General features: G+C 35.1%; 1 protein-coding gene across 4 annotated transcripts in view; it reads right to left on the bottom strand.

The window, feature by feature from the left end:
• Positions 1-20,139, bottom strand: part of LOC116351856 (IQ motif and SEC7 domain-containing protein 1) — a 71,161-nt gene that overhangs the window by 12,975 nt on the left and 38,047 nt on the right. Inside the window, exon 1 of one of the 4 annotated variants that reach the window (XM_031784022.1) lies at positions 9,217-9,848. The exons of the other annotated variants lie outside the window; for them this stretch is intronic. Within the exon in view, the coding sequence (XP_031639882.1) occupies positions 9,217-9,413 (197 nt within the window). The 5' untranslated portion in view covers positions 9,414-9,848. Of the gene's footprint in view, positions 1-9,216; positions 9,849-20,139 lie in introns of those variants that run through there. 4 annotated transcript variants of the gene reach the window in all.

Here is a 20,139-nt window from a genome sequence, read left to right as displayed (position 1 = left end):
CATTGTTTTCGATTCGTCTTTGAAATGGTTCTGTCTGTAATCGATACGGATGGCTGGTCCATGCGCCTCTAATTGTTTCTTCGCAGTTGCATTCGGTCGAACGCAAAAACTAACAACACACACTGTGTGATTTCTACCAAAACAAAAGATGCCGATCACAATCTCTCACTGGTGACTACTATTGATTGCAACAAACAGTAATTAACTGTGATCTAATGTCTAAATGTATCCGGCGTGGTGCGCACCCCCACCGAAAATGGACAAACGCAAAAAAAAAGGATTCCGGAACTTATTTTATTTAATATGAATAAAAGACGGTCTTTATCTTTGCAGCATGAGTAATGCTCTCTTCTTTTTCGAATCACAGAAAATGGAGCTGAATGTTCGATAATATTGATTCGTCATAGTTACGTTTTGAATAACTGTATACGAAGAGATGAACCCAAAAATCGATATTGTCTGAAAAAGCGAATTTCGTCTTTTCAAAAAGCGAATCGTCCAAATTGAACATATAATATCGAAAATAAAAATGACAATAACACGTTATAATTGCATTTTTTTTCACAACGGTGTATGTGTTTGGAGATGTCATAATGACAGATTCTTTTGGGTCTCCGTTTTCGACTCAATTTTCTACCATATTATACCGATATTGTTTGCGTTACAAAATTCAATGCACTCCAAAGTATTTCTTTTGTATTGGCAAAGGCAATTCTTTTTGTGAATACAATATACGCTCTATCCAACACATTGCTATCTTGATTCATCGGGTTCGGTACATGCTCACGGCAATTGCACTCTACATGTCTTGAAATACAATATTTTGAAAAGACACAAAATAAAATGGGCTGCACAAAACCCGAAAAACCAAAAAAAAAAAAAAAAAAATTGAAGAAGAAATCGAAAGAACCATAAAGACATATCAAATCAGTTAACTTGTTATTTTTCATTTTCGTTGTTCAATATTTAAAAAGTGTAACAGCTGCTCGCCCATAAAAGAAAGAATAAATTTATTCTTCTATTTGGTTCATTTCGAACGTATTGTATGTTCAATGTTTATCTTCTTTTGGATTTGTGTTTTTTTTTCTCGATTTTTTTCCATCAAAAAAACCTGAAGCGTATGGGTGAATGGCGCATGTGTGCCACGATACACGATACGATTTATGGAAATATAATAATAAAAAAAAACTCTCAGTGCAGGCTGTGAATGGTTTTTGTGTGTGCGCGATTCGTTCGGATTAACGACGAAGACGATGATGACGACGAGCAAGTGAGACACAGAGAGAGATAGAGAGAGAGCGAGCGAAAATATCAACATGCACTTAATAAGTACTAAAGTGCACATGTTGATGCATTCAGCTTCTCAGAAGCTAAGCGAAGCGAAGAAGCCGAAACTTTGTTAAATCGAAATAATGTGAATGGAAAATAATGTTATATGAACAAGAACTCAATATATGCATCATGAGAGTAAACAAAATTGAAAATGAATGCACTTCAAATGTTGTAAGTGATGTACTTTACTGTATATGTTTTGTAGGAGGAATGAGCGAAGGAGGAAGAATGAGTGAAAAAGAGGCAAAAAATCGATTGTATTTATGACATTATGCAAGGGAATTAACATCTCATAGAAAATCACCATTTTCAAATACGAATAATTTTTCGATGAACATACGGTTGTTTCGGTTCGGCAATAAATATCTATGACATATTGAACGTGCTTCGTCGCACATTTAAATGATTTAGATCGTTTTCGTTTGCGGATGTGTATCCCAATGAAGTCGCACGTATTTCAACCGATCAACAATAGCAAGAATCGTAGACACAATTCGGTGTTTTATCCACAAGTGGTAATCGTTTCAAGCAACTTTATTTCGTATTTGAATGTGTATTTTGCACTTTTATCTCAGAACACTTGATCCTCGATGTATGGATTTTGGTGCAACCTGTTCGCATGTCATGTGAAAATATATGCATGTGTTTGCGATCGAATTCAGTCAATTACTCTTGCTCCTGATCCAAATGCAATTCAAACCGTATAAACTTTGTTGGATGCAATTCGAAAAAATTAGTTAGTTGCCGACATGGAGGTCTTTTGCGATGTTGAAATATCTGGCGAATGTCACATTTGACCGTCGTTTCGTGCACATTCCGTAATTCGATCTGTTGACATTGATTGCATTGCACTGTGCATTCCAAAAACCAAACACATTGTGTGCTGTGTCGACCAATGATAAATTGCATTTAACGCCTGGTGCCGTTTGCTGCCGTTGCATCGAACAGATAGAAGAATTCGTCTAACAAATTGAAATCAGAGCGATAAAAAAGAGTATTTTCAACTCGAATGAAATATTCGAAGAACTTGCACGCTTTAAATGTTGAACATGTGTCCATTGGCGCATTTTCAAGTCTGGAAACCAACACCCGACAGAGATTGGAAGGAGAGAAATGAAACGACAAGAATACTCTTTGAGATATTGAGACAACAAAAAACCAGAAAGCACACAGACACACACGCACACACGGCAAATGGAAATGAATCGAGAGATGAAAAAAATCGAAAACATTGAGCTCGGGATTGAATGTGCGACACATAAGCACAGCAGTAGCAGCTGTTTGAATGTTTGACATTACAATACCGACACCGAATATCGGTGCAATAGAGAAAATAGATATTCACCAGAGAGTCCTTGTAATGTGCACATTAAATCCTTGGTTCCTATTTTCGTTCTCTGCTCCGTTTCTCACTTTTTCTTCTTCTCTCGGTCATTATTCTTTGTCTGTTGTTCTCTCGTCTTTGTGCATGCAAGTTTGACGATTCTCTTTCAATAAATGCGTTTTCATTCTCTCGATCTCGTTTTTCGTTCTGGCAAATCTTTTTTTATTCACTACAATATCAATAGATTTCGTTTTTCGATTCGAATAACAAAAAAAGACTGGAATGTGTATGTGTATTTGGTTTCATTGTTATGTCTTTTGTGTGTAATGTGCAATATCTAAATAATAATCAAATAGAAAGGAAATGCATGGGCCAAAAGCATATCAAAATCAATTCTTCACAATTTTCAAACTCCCAAAAACACCGTTTTTGGTTCTAGTGCTTCCCAAAATACATTTTTAATCATTTATATTATTATTAAAATATTTTGAATGTTTACCTGTACTGGTGAACAGATTTGCATGCGCACCAAATGCATGAACGAACCAAATCGCACCGGTATTCCAAAACGGTTGCTCAATTTGATCCGGAAAGTGTTTACGATTGCCATTAAATGCAATTAACACCTGAATCAAAGGCATAAACATACATAAACACACACATCCACCGCATATTCTTAATGGGCGTTGTGCGGTTCAATGTATTAAAACAAAAGATATGTGGATTGTTGAACTTTGTTGTTAATCATTTCATCTAGTTGCCGGCACTCAATTTTGAAGGCAGGTGAACACAAATATTACTCAATGCAAAGAGCAACAGACACTCACGAAGTTATCATTAATTTAGTTTTGAAGTGCAAATGCCGTAGAACTGAATATGCATTTCGTTCATTCTTTGACAATAATTGTCGAAATTTGCTTCGATTGCCTGGTGTTTTGATATTTTTTTTTGCAAAGGTGAAATTGGGATAAAAATCAGCTTCGGGTCGGTGATTTTTTTTTACCAATGGGAAAGGATGAATATATTTGTTTCAACAAAAACAACAACAACAAAAAATACTCTTAATAAATAAGATAAGCCCAAAACACACAACATAACAATATGCACCTGGTGTTGTAGCTGTTTTTCTCTTCATCGATTCAATTCGATGAATACAAATATCGAAGCGAGAACAACATGTGGCAGCATAACAATCAAAATACACGCATACACAATAATCGATGCGGCGAAACGAAATCAGATCCGCATTAAATGAGATTAGGTGGTTTGAAACGGAAAATTGGAATGAATCGAAAGGCGAGCCAAAGGATTGATTATGGTCGCTGAATCGACTAGTTTCAATGACTTCTGACTCCTTTTGAGTGCCATTGATTACCGTATACGTATTTTAATGGTGCCAGTCATTGATTACATTTAATAACTGATAAACCGAAATGGATCAAAAGCCCCATCATTAGTTGCCTTGTATTGGACGTATCCTTTCAAATTGTTATGTCATAAAGAAGAAGTGAAAAAAAAGAACCCCGGCAGATGGTCGTTAGTTTCTTGAGTCGTTCATCATTTGTCTCGTTTTCGTTGCACACAAACGGACATCAGTTTTTCTTTAAGTGTTTAGTTTGTTTTCGATATTTTTATAGATTGTTCAGTAAAGACGAGCGCAGAATGAGCTATTGATTTTAATGTGTTGTCCATTGATTTATTCTTTTTTCTTAAACTATTCAATTCGGTTGCAAAGATGTTTTCAGCAGCCTCTCTACGCTGACAATGACTAGGTAGAATTCCAAGTGCCGTAATGAGATCTTAAAAATAAAAACGAAAAACTATCTTGCCACATGCCCATTGCAATTTCGTTTGTTATACATGGCATCCTCTTATTCAATTCGAATGAATTACTTCAAAAAAGTTTGCACGTGTCGATGTTTTTTTCATTCTTTACAATCGTTGATTGCATTTTCACACATAGGGGCACAAATTAATGATATGCACTTCAACATGAATGCACACGTTGCATTTTTCAATTCCACACTTTTCCTTTCATTATTATTAAATTAATTAAAATGTGCAAATAAATTATTGGAATTGAAGACTTTGATTCAATGTGAACATGACCATTTGATTAACGATTCTGCATGGAGAATCAGAAAACCGTTTTTTTTTTCGTTTTTTTTTTATTAAGACATGAATCGTGATGTCGTTATTTTGCTAACGTCGATTCCGGGTAAAGCATGTTCAAAAATTTAGAGCACTGTTCTAAATCGATATGAACAACAACCGTTAACTGCACGTTTTATTGATCGCTACACATATAACAACAACAACAAAAAAAGAAATACACAACAAATAGTAGAGGAAAAATAAAACCAATCCAAAGTATATTACATATATATATTGTCCAATCTCGTTTCGCTAGATTAGCGTTTCGAACGGTGTTTACGGGCATTGTGGCCGCGGCGCGGCGTTTGCCGTACTCGCAACATTCTACACACACACGTGCATTAGCATTCATATTTCATTTCAAAGTTGTTCCACTTTCATCGGCGTACGAAATCCAGAATGAAAACTCTTTCAACACTCTGGAAATATAGACGGACAAAGCAATACTCTACAATTCAACAGCGTCAGTTCGACAGCGGCCGGTTTGTCATTTGTTGCTCATTCTTTCTGCGTCTTCAAAAACAAATCGCCACGATGTTGCGAGCGAACCAGAGAAATAGTTCTGTTTGAATGACGATATGGAACGAAAATGCATGTTTTTTGCAAAAAAAAATTAGAATGAAAATGAGCTGTGCAACAATTGCAGTGATCGTGAACAGTGCATTAGTTAATCGCGCAGACATACTCAAGCACGCATACACACACGCCCATCTACAAACATTATACTAATGATAAGCATAACTTGTACAGCATATGGAAGTTCCACATATACGCACGCAATAATACGTAATCAATTTTCCATCTATTTTTTGCTTTATGCAAGCATTTTGCTTATATACCGTGATTATTTTCTTATTCACTTTAAATTCCAATTCCGATCGACTTACACGTAAAACATGAATAAACCGATCGTGTACAATGTTTTCAAATGATCAACGGAGTACAAAAAAAAAATCATTATATATGAAGGAGTGAATGAATGATACTCGATTTTCATGTGAAAAGTGCATCTTTTCATCATATCGTTCAATGGCGATGCACTATCCATTGATAGTTTAATCAAACTCTATCCAGTTTGATTTATTATGTCAATTTCTCTCTTTTTCCCCTCCCGCCCCAAAGTCAGGCGAGTCCGACTCGTCAAGCTGGAGTCATTGAGCGTGCGATTGCGTTCCCGTACAGATGGGAATAAGATCGCTTTTATCGTTAATTGCAATTAACAACGATTATGCCACACCAAATTTGGTAAGTGCTTTTGAACAAATGAGAATCAACTTGGTACGCGTATGGCATTTAAATTTCGATGGAAGAAACGTTTGACAAGAAAAAATCAACTTCATCAAACGGAACGGGTGGCAAACATTTTATTTGGTCTTCTCAACGTAAAGGCAATATAAAGTATTAGCAATTTTCGCCATATATGTAACGAGAGAGAAAAAAAACACACACAACTCGGTTTTCACGAAAAGCAAAACAACAACAAAAACCGAACCACAGTTGCGGTCATAGTAACTGTGACAAGTCGACGAGCAAAACTCATTTTTATTGAAGTCCACCAGCAAACTTGACGTTGTTCACTTAACGTCGATGTATAGAATAGAATTCAATGAATTGAGCGTATAATAAGAAACGCGTTTTATTCAAGCTTAATTTGATGAAAAAAAAACACAACACAATCTTTCTTCAGAACGTCAGTTTCATTCTCTCTAGCATTCGCTCATTGAGACCCCCTTCCTAGCTCCCCTTCCATTCTGTCGCACTCATTCAAAAAAAAAAACCAAATGTGATTGCACTCCATTTTGTTTATCTGTGCTTTAATGAACCAAATAACCCACGAATTTTGCACAAGTGAAATGAATAACCAAATTAAAAAGCAAGTAGAAAAAAAAACAAGTAGAAATCAACATGCCAAATGTTGACACCGTTTAAGCAGACATTTACAAAAGCGAAATGAGTCGAAAATAATGTTCATATATGATATATATATATACATAAATGAGAAACTTTATTTCAGTGTGAGCAATACACGAAAATGTAGTGTTGTGTGACAAGATAAAAAAAAGTGCACAGGCCGCAACTTGTCGCATCGACACATGGCATTGTCATTAACCGCCAATGTGTACGATATACATAGAACATACACAAAGCATATCAAAACAATTTAGCAAGAAAAATTGAAACAAACAAGAAATACAATGTATAGTCATGAAATTCACTTGCTCACTTTAAAATTGAACTAGTTTTTAGTTTGAGGTTGAATTATGAATGTGTGTATTTTCCGATGTCTAGCAGAAAATGACCCTTGAATGACACACACGACTCAACGCATGGTTGCGAGAATATGCCGTTTTCAAAGAACACACTCTACTTGGAATTGATTAACTCTCTCGTCTCGTAATGTGTTTCTTTTTTTCAAAGCCACGACAGACGCATATTTGCATATAATCGATTTCGTTGATGTTTGAGAGACGTTCTCTCATTCGAATTTGCCGAATTCCGACTGCTAGCAGATTCTATAGAAAATTGACTCACAATTTCCATGTGTGCGAATTATTATCAAGGTTGTTTTTTTCTTCATTTATCTCTTTTTTTTCATTATTGTTATTATTATTGCTATGTTGTTCGCGTTTGTACTTGTTTTCAACATTCGTTAGCAATTTAGCTTTTATTCAAGCATTTTTGTTTCGTTATTTTGTCGTGTGCTTTTTTTCTGTTGCAATGTTTTTTTTTCTGTCAATGCGAAGAGAATACGCGTAGAAAAAAAATAATGTAGCAACCGACAAATGTGGCCGTCGACAACATTTTCAATAGTACACTTTGCACTTTGTACAACGATGACGATCACATTCGCTCTTCTCGATAGCGATGATCGATGCTTGTGAACTGTGTGAATTTATTATTACAAAAGGTATGTCGCGACATAGAAATATTTTTTTTATCTTGTCAAATTATATTTTTTTTTTTGCTTCAAACGTTGGCTTCTCTCCGCAATTTGTTCTCGACACGCGCTTTTTTTTATATAATTTTGACTCTCCATTTTCATGTTCATGTTCGGCATCGCACCGAAATTGAGTTGCACAAAAAAATTAAACAAACCACGAAATTGTTATTAGCGTACTCGAGACAGGTTACCAGTATATATTAAGTGATCTAAACGTTGAACGATTATTATTATGAATCATCATCACATGTTTGTAAACTGCATCGGGGCGGTGTATTTTTTTTTGTTTGTTGGTTTGCCAATGGTCAAACGTTTCTGCTTTTGCAATGGCTATTTGCACAATCACACCGCGAACAGAATGATGTCGAAAGGTAAAGAGAGAAAAAAACGAAATATTGAAGTTTCAATTATATTCAGTTGCGGAAAATACCGAATTGAATGAAGTCTCAATTGGTCCGTCCGTTTTTAGCGGAGGCCAAAGTAGAAACGGTTCAATACATTATTCGATTGCTATGATGCTCGTGATGCATAATTCAAATCATTTTGGCTGTCATTTTCGAAATACGACACACACGAAGATGATTTTTCGTTCAAAAGGTTCGAAAAATTTACATTGTAAATGCAATCACCTGATTTATTGAATTCGTCAAATTTATTTCGACTTTTTTTTCTCCAAAGCCATATTGAGAGTTGAAACGAAGTTTGTGAAGCTATCACCCGCGCTCATACAAATTCCCAGATATATACTATTAGTTTGGGTGATTTAAATATTGTGGAAAGAAAAAGCCCACTTGAAAATATTGAAAATTGCAATTTTCATATTGATTTCATAATGTCTTCGCTTCAAAGATCAATTCCCACTAAAAAAAGTGTATGAATACAAAAAACGATTTCAAATTTGGTCATTTATTCGCTTAAAATGTGAAGCGCGCCACGACCACGTATCATTTAATAAATAAAATGTAAAATGTTTAGCATCCATTTGTGAGCGCATCCACACACACAACTGCTTCAGAATAAAAACACAGACGAAGTAGAAAAGAAAAAATGATATAAAACAATGGTCAAAGCAGACAAATCCCAACAATGAAGAGGAAATGTTCTCATATAGTGCCAAAATGCTATATATATGTACTCAACCAATACGATCATCATTGTCGCGATTATCATAAACAGCAGCGCCGTTGATGATGAAAAAGAAGAGGAAGTTTTCTCGCGGGTATCGTTTCTCTAAATGGTAAAATTATGCCATTTTTGGGAAACAATTGTCTTAAAATAGCCCTGAATCATTGCTAAATAATTGGTGAACGTTTATTGTTGTATTTAGTTTTATATCTTTGGTTTTGCATATTCATTTTTATTGTTTGTTTTTCATTTTCTTCTCTTCATAATTTCCTGTGACGGAATTCGCGATGAATGGTGGTTTTTTTTTTGCTTTGGAAATGATGTTTTGTTATTATTTTACCTGACTGTTGTCACATGATGGCTGGTACGAGTGCTGGATTCTTTGTGACGAGAAGAGTAACTGACAACAGTAACATGTCTCGTTTGTGTTCGCACCACTTTACGCACTCGACTGCGACCATCGCCAACTATCACAATCGTTGGTTCTTTGCTCTTATTGCCATACTGAAGAAACGATGGAATCTCTGCTTCAGGCATTGCTTTCCAATACTTTTCGTTTCAAATACTTTTTTTTTATTTTTCTGTAATCTTTTTTTCGTTTTCGTTTCGAATTTGCACATATACACACAGAAAAAAAAAAACTTTCTTATTATCTAATGTTGTACAACATGAATATCCTCATAAATTTATGTTCGTTTGAAATTTAGCGGAAGAAATAATATGCGAACTTTCATTTAAATGTGTCGTTGCAGTCAATGCGATCAAATGACCATCACATGTTTGATAACAAATCGACGATCGCATCTTATAAAAGACATAATGGATCTGATTTGAATATCAATTCGATAATGCATTCATCCGTTCAGTTACAATCGTACACACGAACAAAAAAGCACTAAATCACTCGATTATATCACGATATCAAATAATAATAATATATTTATTATATTTTTACTTTCTTTCGATCTGTCCAATTCGATTTATTTCCTTCTCTCCCTTTCAACTTGAATCTATAATCAATTCATTTCACTTTCTTTGAATTTTTCTACACGAAATGGAAAAAACACACACGAATTAGTAAAAAAAAATCGTAACTTTTCCGCGCAGCGAATCGTTAAAACACTTGTGAACGATGAACGATCAATTCGATGAATAAGATAAATTGCAGAGCATCAACGAACTTCGCGCAACTTTTTTGCATACTCAACGACTTTTCCATGTTATTTTTTTTTTTTTTTTTTTTATAAAAAAAGTGTTTTTAATATACATGAACCGAGTATATAGACTGTTGACGCGAGAGATGTTCATTTATCGTATGTGTGTATATTTTTAACATATCGTTTCAAGCACACAAAAATCGATCAAACTGTATGACTCAATATTTGCTTTGTTATGACATATGTGGTGTGTGTGGTTTTAGCTGCAATTGTAAACACATCATTTTCTTTCTCTTTTTACATCGAATGTGTTTGGACACAACGAATTTCAATCAAATTTTCTCTCTGTTTGGATCGCATATGGAAGACATTTTCGATTGATGTTTGAACGAAGTGAATCAAACAGCATGCAAAATTGAAACAATCAACATTATGTTTGAATGTAATGGTTTCGGTGTCGTTTCCTTCACTCTTTGTTATGCGATGCGGTGTCATGAAGATTACCAACACAAATCAATCATTTGGATAAATTGCGAGGATCACTCGGACATACGCACACATTTCAACCGATTTTTGATTGCATAATCAGAATGATTATGAATTTTTTAGTCGATGAACAATGTAAAATGCCCGAAGGTATTTATTACATGAGCACACAAAAATATCCAAATTATCACATCACAGCAATTAAAACAATGTTCAAATAATTAAAACCAAAGATTGTTTCTTCGTCGTCTCACTGTGTGTTTCGATTAAGTTTTTTGACTTCCGTCCGAGAGTTATCAATTGTGGTTTTAATGGACAATATTTTGAAGTAATTTTCAGCGTCACTAAATCATCATTGCATCCAATGAAGCAACACACACACACACACGACTTAATGGTCGATGAACGTAAATTTTTTTTCAAATGGTATAATCATTTCGGGCGATTTGTCGGAAAGAATGACAATTTGGCATAGCCAACGATTGACTGAATTCATTTATGCGATAACTCCAAGCAGACGGGCTATATTGTTCGCTTGGCTGTTTTCGGATGCATTGCATATGCAAAAATGGTAAGTAGAGAAATAAAATGCGCACTCGCTCACTCATCGTTCGATTACCTGTTCGCTCACTCGCTCGTGCTCATCGCAGTCGCTGTCGTTCGACAAGAACGTTCACTCACGAGTTTTAATTTCAATGCGACTTATTTTTATTCAACTCCACCGTGTAATTTCATTTCATTTGTGTGTTGCTTTTTTTCCTCTCCTTCCATTACCTTTTCCTTTTGCGCTGAAAAAATGAATGAGTCATTGTGCCGTGTGATTGTTATGTGTGTATCTATTCGTTTTGTTTTTGTTTCTCAAAATTTTTCATAAAATTCAATGTGCGCGACTATTGTGTCGTGTGGTAGTCTTTCGCTTCCTCTTTTTGTGTGTGTGTCTATTTGAAGAATCATTTATATTATTTGCATTTGGTATTGCGATGACGCATTATGTCTTCATAATGTTTTCATTCTTAACATTTCAAAAAGAATACTTCAAAATCGATTGTGTGTGTTTTTTTATCGTATCGCGTATTTCTTTTAGTTTTTTTTTTCGTCTTTCAAATGTTTTTCCAAACTTTTCATAGAGGCAGTTCCTCTATATCGAAACATAATTTTCAGTTCAAACATGGACCGCACTGAACTGAACAAAAGAAAATTAATAATAATGATTATAAATCATTCGCCATTAAATTGTTTTCAATGCGGCCAAACACAATATCGCTCTACAGAGACCGTTTTGAAGCGTATTTGTTTGTGTGTGTGTGTGACCATTTGTTTTGTGATCGCATGTCGTTTATTTCTGTCAAAGTGACGATTTTTTTTATTTAAATCGATATTTAATTGACACCACAAGCCTCGAGCCAATTGTAAAATGTTACAAATGTAAATTTGATAACGACAACAATCGTCCCTATTATTGGATTCATCGAATCAATTTTTAGTGCGTACACGCATTTATCAACGATCGCTAATGATTTCTGTCACATTTTTTTCTCTCTTCAAATTCCGTTTTGTAAACAAAAAGTGAATAGGTTCCGAGAAACTTGAAAATTTCCGTTGTTGCGTATTTTTTCTGCCTCTTTCTCTCTTTTCTTGCACAATATTGTTTGTTCTTTTTCGTTTTTCTTTTGTGTGTCATCGTTTGGCCAAATATCGAGACATTTTTTTACATTCGCAGTGCACCAATCACCAGCGCCTAAGTACAAACGCAGTCGATCAGCCTTATTTGCTTAACCAGTTAGGAGTTTATATGGCTTCATAGCGAAATCGAAAGAGAACGAAACGAATGATGATGATCATTCGCACAGCATACAAACAACAGATGACGCAATTCGATAAAGTTCAAATAAGCCAAACAGTTCGGTTGGAGCTGTATTTAGTTTCAAATGATTTATACGAGCCGATATAAATTAACAGAGCCACCGAAAATGTGTCGAACATGCGGGGAATTCCAGATAATGTTCAGCTTCAGTATTTTTTTTTGTTTTAACGGTTGCATTTGCACACAGGCTAATTAACGAGCATTTTTTGTTTTACTATTTTATCGCCATATGAATTAATCGGCTAAGCTGTACTGCAACACACAATCACAATACACACATTTGAAAGACATTAAAATGAAATTTTAAACGAAGAATTACCATAATATGTATAAAATGTGTGTTCTTTGAATCGAACAAGAATGACCATATGCCGTGCTATTCATCAACATTCAAATTGGCTGTGTGTTTTTTTGTTGCTTCTTCTTATTCCAAATCTATTTTCAGTTCTTTCTAAATGAAACTACTTTTGACCATTCTCTCGCCTTGACTTTCAATTTAATGTTGATGCGCGACTGAACTTTACTTGACCGACAAAACTATATTCCAAGATGTTTTAACAAACAAGCATTCGTTCAGCAGAAAGAAAATGATGAAAATATGAAAATAAAATACCCTTCGGCTTATTCGAATGTTTCATGCCAGAACGAATCTAGAATATGAAAGTAATAGTGTATTTTGGCGCAAACCTGAAGGGCCGTCCTTCAACTTTCAAAATACACAAAGGCACCAGAAAATGGCCTTAATTAAATTAACAAATGTCCCAACAGTCAAAACAATTGAACTTATCAAAAATGTCTCTACCAGTTCATTCGACGGTAATTGACTAACAAATTCAAAAGATCATCATCACTATCAGCAAGTATAGCAGAGCGTGGAAGCTGTAGGCATATTGGTGATTGGTGTGAATGTGGACTAATAAAATGCATGTAAATTGAATGATTTGAATTGTAAATGATTGTGACAGTTTGAATCAATACATTGTATCGCACGAGGGAATCAAACCTGTAATAGCACAAAAATCGTGTCAGATGAAAGAAAGAGAGGAAGAGACGTTGTTGAAATGTGTTTGCACAAACATCGAATCAAAATTCTGGTTTCCAAACAAACTATGCAAATGCGAAGTGCCATTTATACGATGAGAAGGCCATGAAAACGGAATTGATTGTGTGTATTATTGGTCGTCAAAACATTCAATCGATATAAAAGCAAATCACAAGTATGAACACCGAAATTGATTTACTCTCTCTCTCTCTCTCTCTCTCTCTCTCTCTCTCTCCCCCCAATTGAACGATGTGAGTGCAATTAATTGAGCATTTCGGAATATTGGAATTTTTATTATTTACTGGGCAAACATAGATGTTGCTTGGATTTTTTTAGGGGGGTGATAGCAAAATTTTGAAAGGGGAAAAATTGAATTCAACGATGAGAATTTGGCTGAAATCGAAAGATTTTCATTCGTCAAAAAACCCTGGCAAATCGAAAGAATCTAGGACCCACAAGAATGTTTTTAAGGTTCGGAAAAAATTTCTGTGGGGAGGTAAGTCCCTAGGAAGCCTCCTCAACACTTCGGCAAACGATTGATTATCCCATATATCTTCTCCCGTGTTTAATCATCACTGTGATGTGTGAAGTCAATTGATGCAACAGCAATGACTAAAAGAAACTTGTTTCGATGCGATCATTTTGCACATGATAGAATTCACAGTATAAACCTGTAATCGAAGAATTAATCGATCATATCATTTTTTATTTCATCAATTTTTATTTAACTCATCAATTTATCTTTAATATAGTCGCTTGAGTCGAACTCGTGCATATTCAAATGACGCAGAGATATATATATATAATTGATCAAAACCATTGTCAACTGTATTGGCAGATGCGTGTATGTTTACTTTCTCTCCCACGTGTGAGTGTTTTTTTTCATTGGTTTTGCACCATACATGGGCACAGGGGGGTGTAAGCCCGGATAACCCCCCCTTAAATCGTCCGAGCTACCCCCCCCCCCGACGACCCTCCAAAATTCTTTCGATTTGCTAGGGTTTTTTGCGAAAAAAGTAAAGACCTTTTTTTTTTTGCTTTTCAAGTTTTGAGATGAAGAGAAATCTTTAAATTTCCTAGTGTTTGCGATCTAAAAATCTTCTGATTTGCTAGGGATTTTCGGCGAAAAAGTGAAGACCTTTTTTTTTTGCTTTTCAAGTTTGTGGGGAATCGAAAATTGCTGAGGTTTTTCGCAACAAAAAATGTCTTGATTTGCGAGGGTTTTTTGCGTGGCCGATGGACCCCCCTCCTTAAATTTTTTCCGTGCCCATGTATGTTTTGCACTGAATTTTCAACGAATAACGATGAAATAACAGACATTACAATTACACAAATAGAGACAGAAATTGAAAAAGAGCGAGTGAAAGAGAAGCAAATGCATGAATTTTCGTATGGCATAATGTATATGGGAATATCAAGATTTGTGATTGAAAGTGTGAGTAGTTTTCAAATATTGAAAATGATTTGCGATATGTGGAAAGGTAAACAAACACATTCGTGCATTTGTCGTAATATAATGGTTGATACCCCTGATATGCGTTATCTAATTACGGTTTGTTTACTTCGCAAATAATATTCTCGTTGCTACGGAGAAAAAAAAGAGTACATCTACATCGTTCATCGATCATCTCATAGATTATGTCATTGTTTGTGCTATTTTTTACATCAAATATCTCACACACACACACGCGCTCGAAGTAGATTGATATGCAGATGAAGTAAGATGTAACTATCTGACATGTGCAAAAGGTGGCAATAGCAGTAGTACATTGAATAAATTTACATTCGCTCAATGAAGAGATCTGAAGGAATACACTAAATTTAATTGATTTAACAGGGGACCCAACAGTTTTTATATGTTTTTTTTTACAGTAAAAAGAGTGAAAGAAAATATGTATGTCTCCTTCAACTGGTGTTGCTTTTTTACATTGGATTGATTTTCTATTTTCCAGCAGTTGTTGGATTTGGCAATCTTGACTCGTTTAACAATATAATGAAACGTTTGTTAATTTCCTGGCGGTCACATCATTTTGAGCATCAATGTAATCAAAAACACACACACTTTAATTTGCATGGCATTCGGTAAGATTGTTAGAGTGTCTGGTTGCGGGCACGCGTACGATGGCCCAACGGAATAAAAGAGTGAGAGAAAGGCATGCAAATATAAAGAGATCAACGAATAATCGACTTAACAGAATAATCGTAACGCATGAATAGAGTTTAAGGTCGGAGATTTTTTTTTTCGTAAGCGAAAGAGAAAGATGATGCACGATTTGATTACAGTGGCAAGCACATGCAAATGACAATGTTGTCGGTTCGCTTCTATTCATGCCTCTCTCTCTCTCTTCACTTTCGCATTTTTCATATAAAATTGATTTAATTGCTTTCAGCTGAGTGGCGTTTATTCGCGTGCCAAATTACACCAAATACACGCTCTCTCATATAAACAAGATTACACATTTGGATTTCCTGTATAAAAAAAGCAGCAACAACGTGCAATGATTGTGCTGCGATCGCATTAATGTCGTTGTCGTTTCAAGTGCTTCATTTTGTTTGATCGACCGTTTTCAACATTAGCATTCGATTCGTGATGCACACAAAATTGTATTTTTATCAAACACACACACTCAAGAGAAAATTGGTTGACGCTTTCAAATTGCAATAGTCACGACTCTTTTTTCTTTGCTTTTGCCACTCGTTCCATTCGGAGGCTTATTTTCGACATTTTTCGGTATTTCAAATGATTGCAGCAATCCGTGCTGTAGTTTTTACAACACTCGACTATCGGTCGATTCAATCAGCACTAGCTAATCCATCTATTTGTCTGTCTGTCGATCTTTTGCTCAATTTAGTGGTTTTCAACCCATCACATAAGATTAAGTCGTTTTTTTGTACTTCACAAAATCGCAATCAAAAAAAAACAATGCAATTGCATCAAATAGTCTTAAATTTCTGCGCCGAATATTTTTCTTTGCACTGTGTGTGTGTTTCTTTCATTGATTTCATCAGTGAAAGAAATTGCGATGAGGAGTTTTCTCTCACGAGTTCGTGGCAAGCACAGTTTGCGTGCCTGCCAACGAAAAAAAACGAAGTATCACATATATAACAGCGATAATAGTAATTTAGCAATCACAATCAATACCGCAGTTTTATCGCCTCCAAAAAAAATTGATCCCAAACTGAACTTGTGGAGTTGCATAGATCGTGTTTTCTCTCTCCTTCTTTCTCTTCCACTCGCTCTCCTTCTCTCTTCTTCTCTCTCTCCATTCATCAAACATTTTTCTTTGGCAAACATAGATTGACGTAGTAACTTAACTATAAGTCAATTAGAGACGCAAAAAATCGCAAACATTGAAATGAATAGACAAAGTGTATCTTGACAGAGTGCGATTGCGATTATGTTGTCGTCATCACCACATTTTATGCGATTTCTGTTTAAAAGCCACAAAAGTGTGTCTGCCGGTTCTGTTTTTTTTTTTTTCTATTCGCATAAACAAAGTTGTCTATCGATGCGCAACAAACCAAGATTTCAAACAGAATCCCAAAAGGAATGGATCAGTTGCTTCAAAACTCTCTGTTGCTTTTGTTTGAGTAACAATGTTTGATTTGAACTGGTTTGGTTTCGTTTTAACTACTATTTCTTTCTCATTTTTTTCTCGTTTTTTCGTGCATAACAAAGAGACGATTAAAATGCACATACGAATTGTGAACATCAATGTGTTTAATGCTCATAAAACATGATGTTGTTCATTTATAATTGTTATATGGCCATATAAAGTCAGTCGTGGATCATAATTTTAACCGGCCGTGTTGTGCGTTTGCATAGTATATATCGATTTATTGCATATCCGTTGTTAAATCGAATGATTTAAATTGGAAAATGTTGATACAGGTGGCATGAAACAGTATTTACTTTTTCGACTTGATGATCACAGTAAACAAATTTTTCTTTATTCATTCCGTCGAATGAAATCAATTTTCGCGCAATTGAGCGCGAGCTGGCCACCATCTTCCATTTCGGAATGCATAGCGCACCAACAATAACTGCTAAATACCATCAAAACGTTTATTATTGTTATGTATTCATTTATCTATTTCTTGTCTCGTCTCGCATTATGGTGCGCATAAGATTTTATGCTTTCTCCATAATATTTTCTAAACATATAATAAAATACATACACACAAGCAGCGAGAGAAAAAAGTGGATTTTGTTTTTTTTTTGTTTCATTCATTTGCACAATAATAACTGATTTGTTGACGGGTAAACGACTCCGGCACAATATCTAGACGAAAACAAAGAGAAATCCAACGAGGAAAAGATTGAATTTCCAAATAACCGAACAATAACAGTTGTAGTTTTCGATATTTCGCACGAAATTATTGGAAAATATTGTAATAAGAGAGTTTTTTTTCTCACTTCTTCTTCTTTCTTGGCTCTGTCTCTGTTTGGCTCGTTACTTACTTTGATGTGTTGGTTTGAAAATCGACAGACAATAACGGGCAGACAAACGAACTGATAATCGACTCTCTCACTTCTATATCAAGCTAACACTCAATTATTCAATTTCATTGAAAACACACACACACACACACACACACATCGGACCCCGATCGTGTCTGGAATATCAATATCGATGGAAATCAAATGGTGAAAAGTAATTGTCAATTTTGGTTTGATGCGAATTGAAAAGTATCATAGTCACACATCGACATTTTAACACCAAATCACATACGCTCGTTCACACCCGATTCGTGAGCCTCATCCATCTCAATTAAAGATCGCATTTGGATAACGATTTCCCTTGCGATCTTGGCAACCCATTTTCATGGGCCTTTTATGTTGTTGTTGTTGTTGATGATGATGTTTATTGTTATTTGGCGTGCATGGAAAACTCATCAGGCTTGGCCACAATCAAAACAAGATGCGGTTAGTGATGCAAGAATTAGACATTTCAAGGAATTAATCAGTTTTGAAAGGCGTATTTGCCACTCTTATCGTGATGGATTTTTTTCTCTCTCATTATTTTGGTGGAGATTGTCTCATTTTCAAAGGTAAATGAACATGTCGTTTTGTTTGTGCGCGCGCGAATTTTCCAAACATCAATCAAATGGATTGAGTCGTGTCAATAAGAGTTGCTGATTTTTTTTATCTCTTACTCGTTTTTAATGAAATGTCGATTTGTTTATGGCATTTTTTTCTCTCTTTCGCTGTGTGTTTTTTCGCTCTTGTCACGTTACTCGGATCATTCGCAATCCGAATTGTGCAATTTCATCACCATTTGCTGGTGTTTTATTGTTGTTGTTTTATTTCGTCTTCGCTCATTCGTTTTTTTTTTTTTGTATTCGCGGTTATGATTTTATCGTTTACCAAAGAAAGAAATAAACAGCAATGATTGCACTTTCAAAAAATCGACAAATAAAAATGTGTAATAAGCAACCTGACCTTCATTTGACTTAGTTTTTATTGGCCGTGGCTAATAAAGTTAGACGTTTTTTTTATATCATCAACACATGATTTCAAATGGTTACTGTGGCTTTTGTTAATTGTTCATGATTTCGGTACGGTTGCATCGATGTTTAATTCGAATGTAATGTATTTGCGCATCGTTGTAATTGTCTGGCAATACTTGTTTGTTTGATTTTAATGAGTGCGATTAGATGAACTTCATGTGTCATAAATCGGCCATGATTTCGGCATATGTTGATTATCATCAAAATAACAATTCATTTACCAGTGACCTGAAACATATCGACATAATAGATTTTAGCGGGGCCAACACTTTGCCGTTGCTCATCGTGATCATCACACACTTGCTAACAGCGACATTTTGAAGAACAAACACCCCACAGACATATGGATTGATGAGACCGCTGCGCGCAAATATTTAATAATTAATTCAGCATAGAAATTAACCAACGCCATTAAAAACAATACCCGTTTACAATGATGTAATTTCGGGCTGGCAACGACGATAACAATCGCACTTCAATCGAATCTAAATTATTCCATTAATAGAGTGTGGTATGTAAACGAGAGCGAGAGAAAATTGAAATGTGTCGACGTTTTTGTGACGCAAAATGAAATGTGTCCAAATAAACATTCTTCGCTTAATTTTGTTTTATTTTATTTTCTTATTGTTATGACAATCGTCGTTGACATTTTTGTCAATTCAGAGTTTTCTATTTTGGAGCAACTCTCTAAAAAAATTGTTCTATAAAATTATCGTATGTACTTTGTGTTGTGTGCATGAAAAAAGGAAAAGCGAATAATGCGACAAAAACGAAATTGCTTGACAATGGTCGACGACAATGACAACGACGTGAATGTGCATGCACGTGGTGCACATTTCACGTGAATTTTAAATTAACAACACTCACAATGCGAAAGAGAGGCGAAAGAGACAAAATGCTAAAGATGTGTGTCGCGCGCGCACACGCTCATCGGTGAAATGGTGTATAGACCCGAAAAAAAGAAATTAAATTTGTTTTTTTTTATATTTTTGTGCTATTTAAGTTTAATAAACGCTTTTTTTAAGGTACTTTGATTTGAAGTAGTGACAAGGTAAATGGTATCTAATCAATATTTGCCACAACGAAGCGCGATATACACTTGTCAGTTTTTTTTGCTGCTTCTTTGTGTTTGTTTGAGCGTAAGCAATTTCTGTGTCGACAGAACACCAGATTAGCGTATCTTATTTATTTTTCAAAACAGAA

The sequence above is a fragment of the Contarinia nasturtii genome, unplaced genomic scaffold, assembly GCF_009176525.2.
Source record: "Contarinia nasturtii isolate CC-2019 unplaced genomic scaffold, AAFC_CNas_1.1 Cnas_scaffold_187, whole genome shotgun sequence".
Taxonomy (NCBI): domain Eukaryota; kingdom Metazoa; phylum Arthropoda; class Insecta; order Diptera; family Cecidomyiidae; genus Contarinia; species Contarinia nasturtii.
This window is presented reverse-complemented; position numbering and strand designations above follow the sequence as displayed.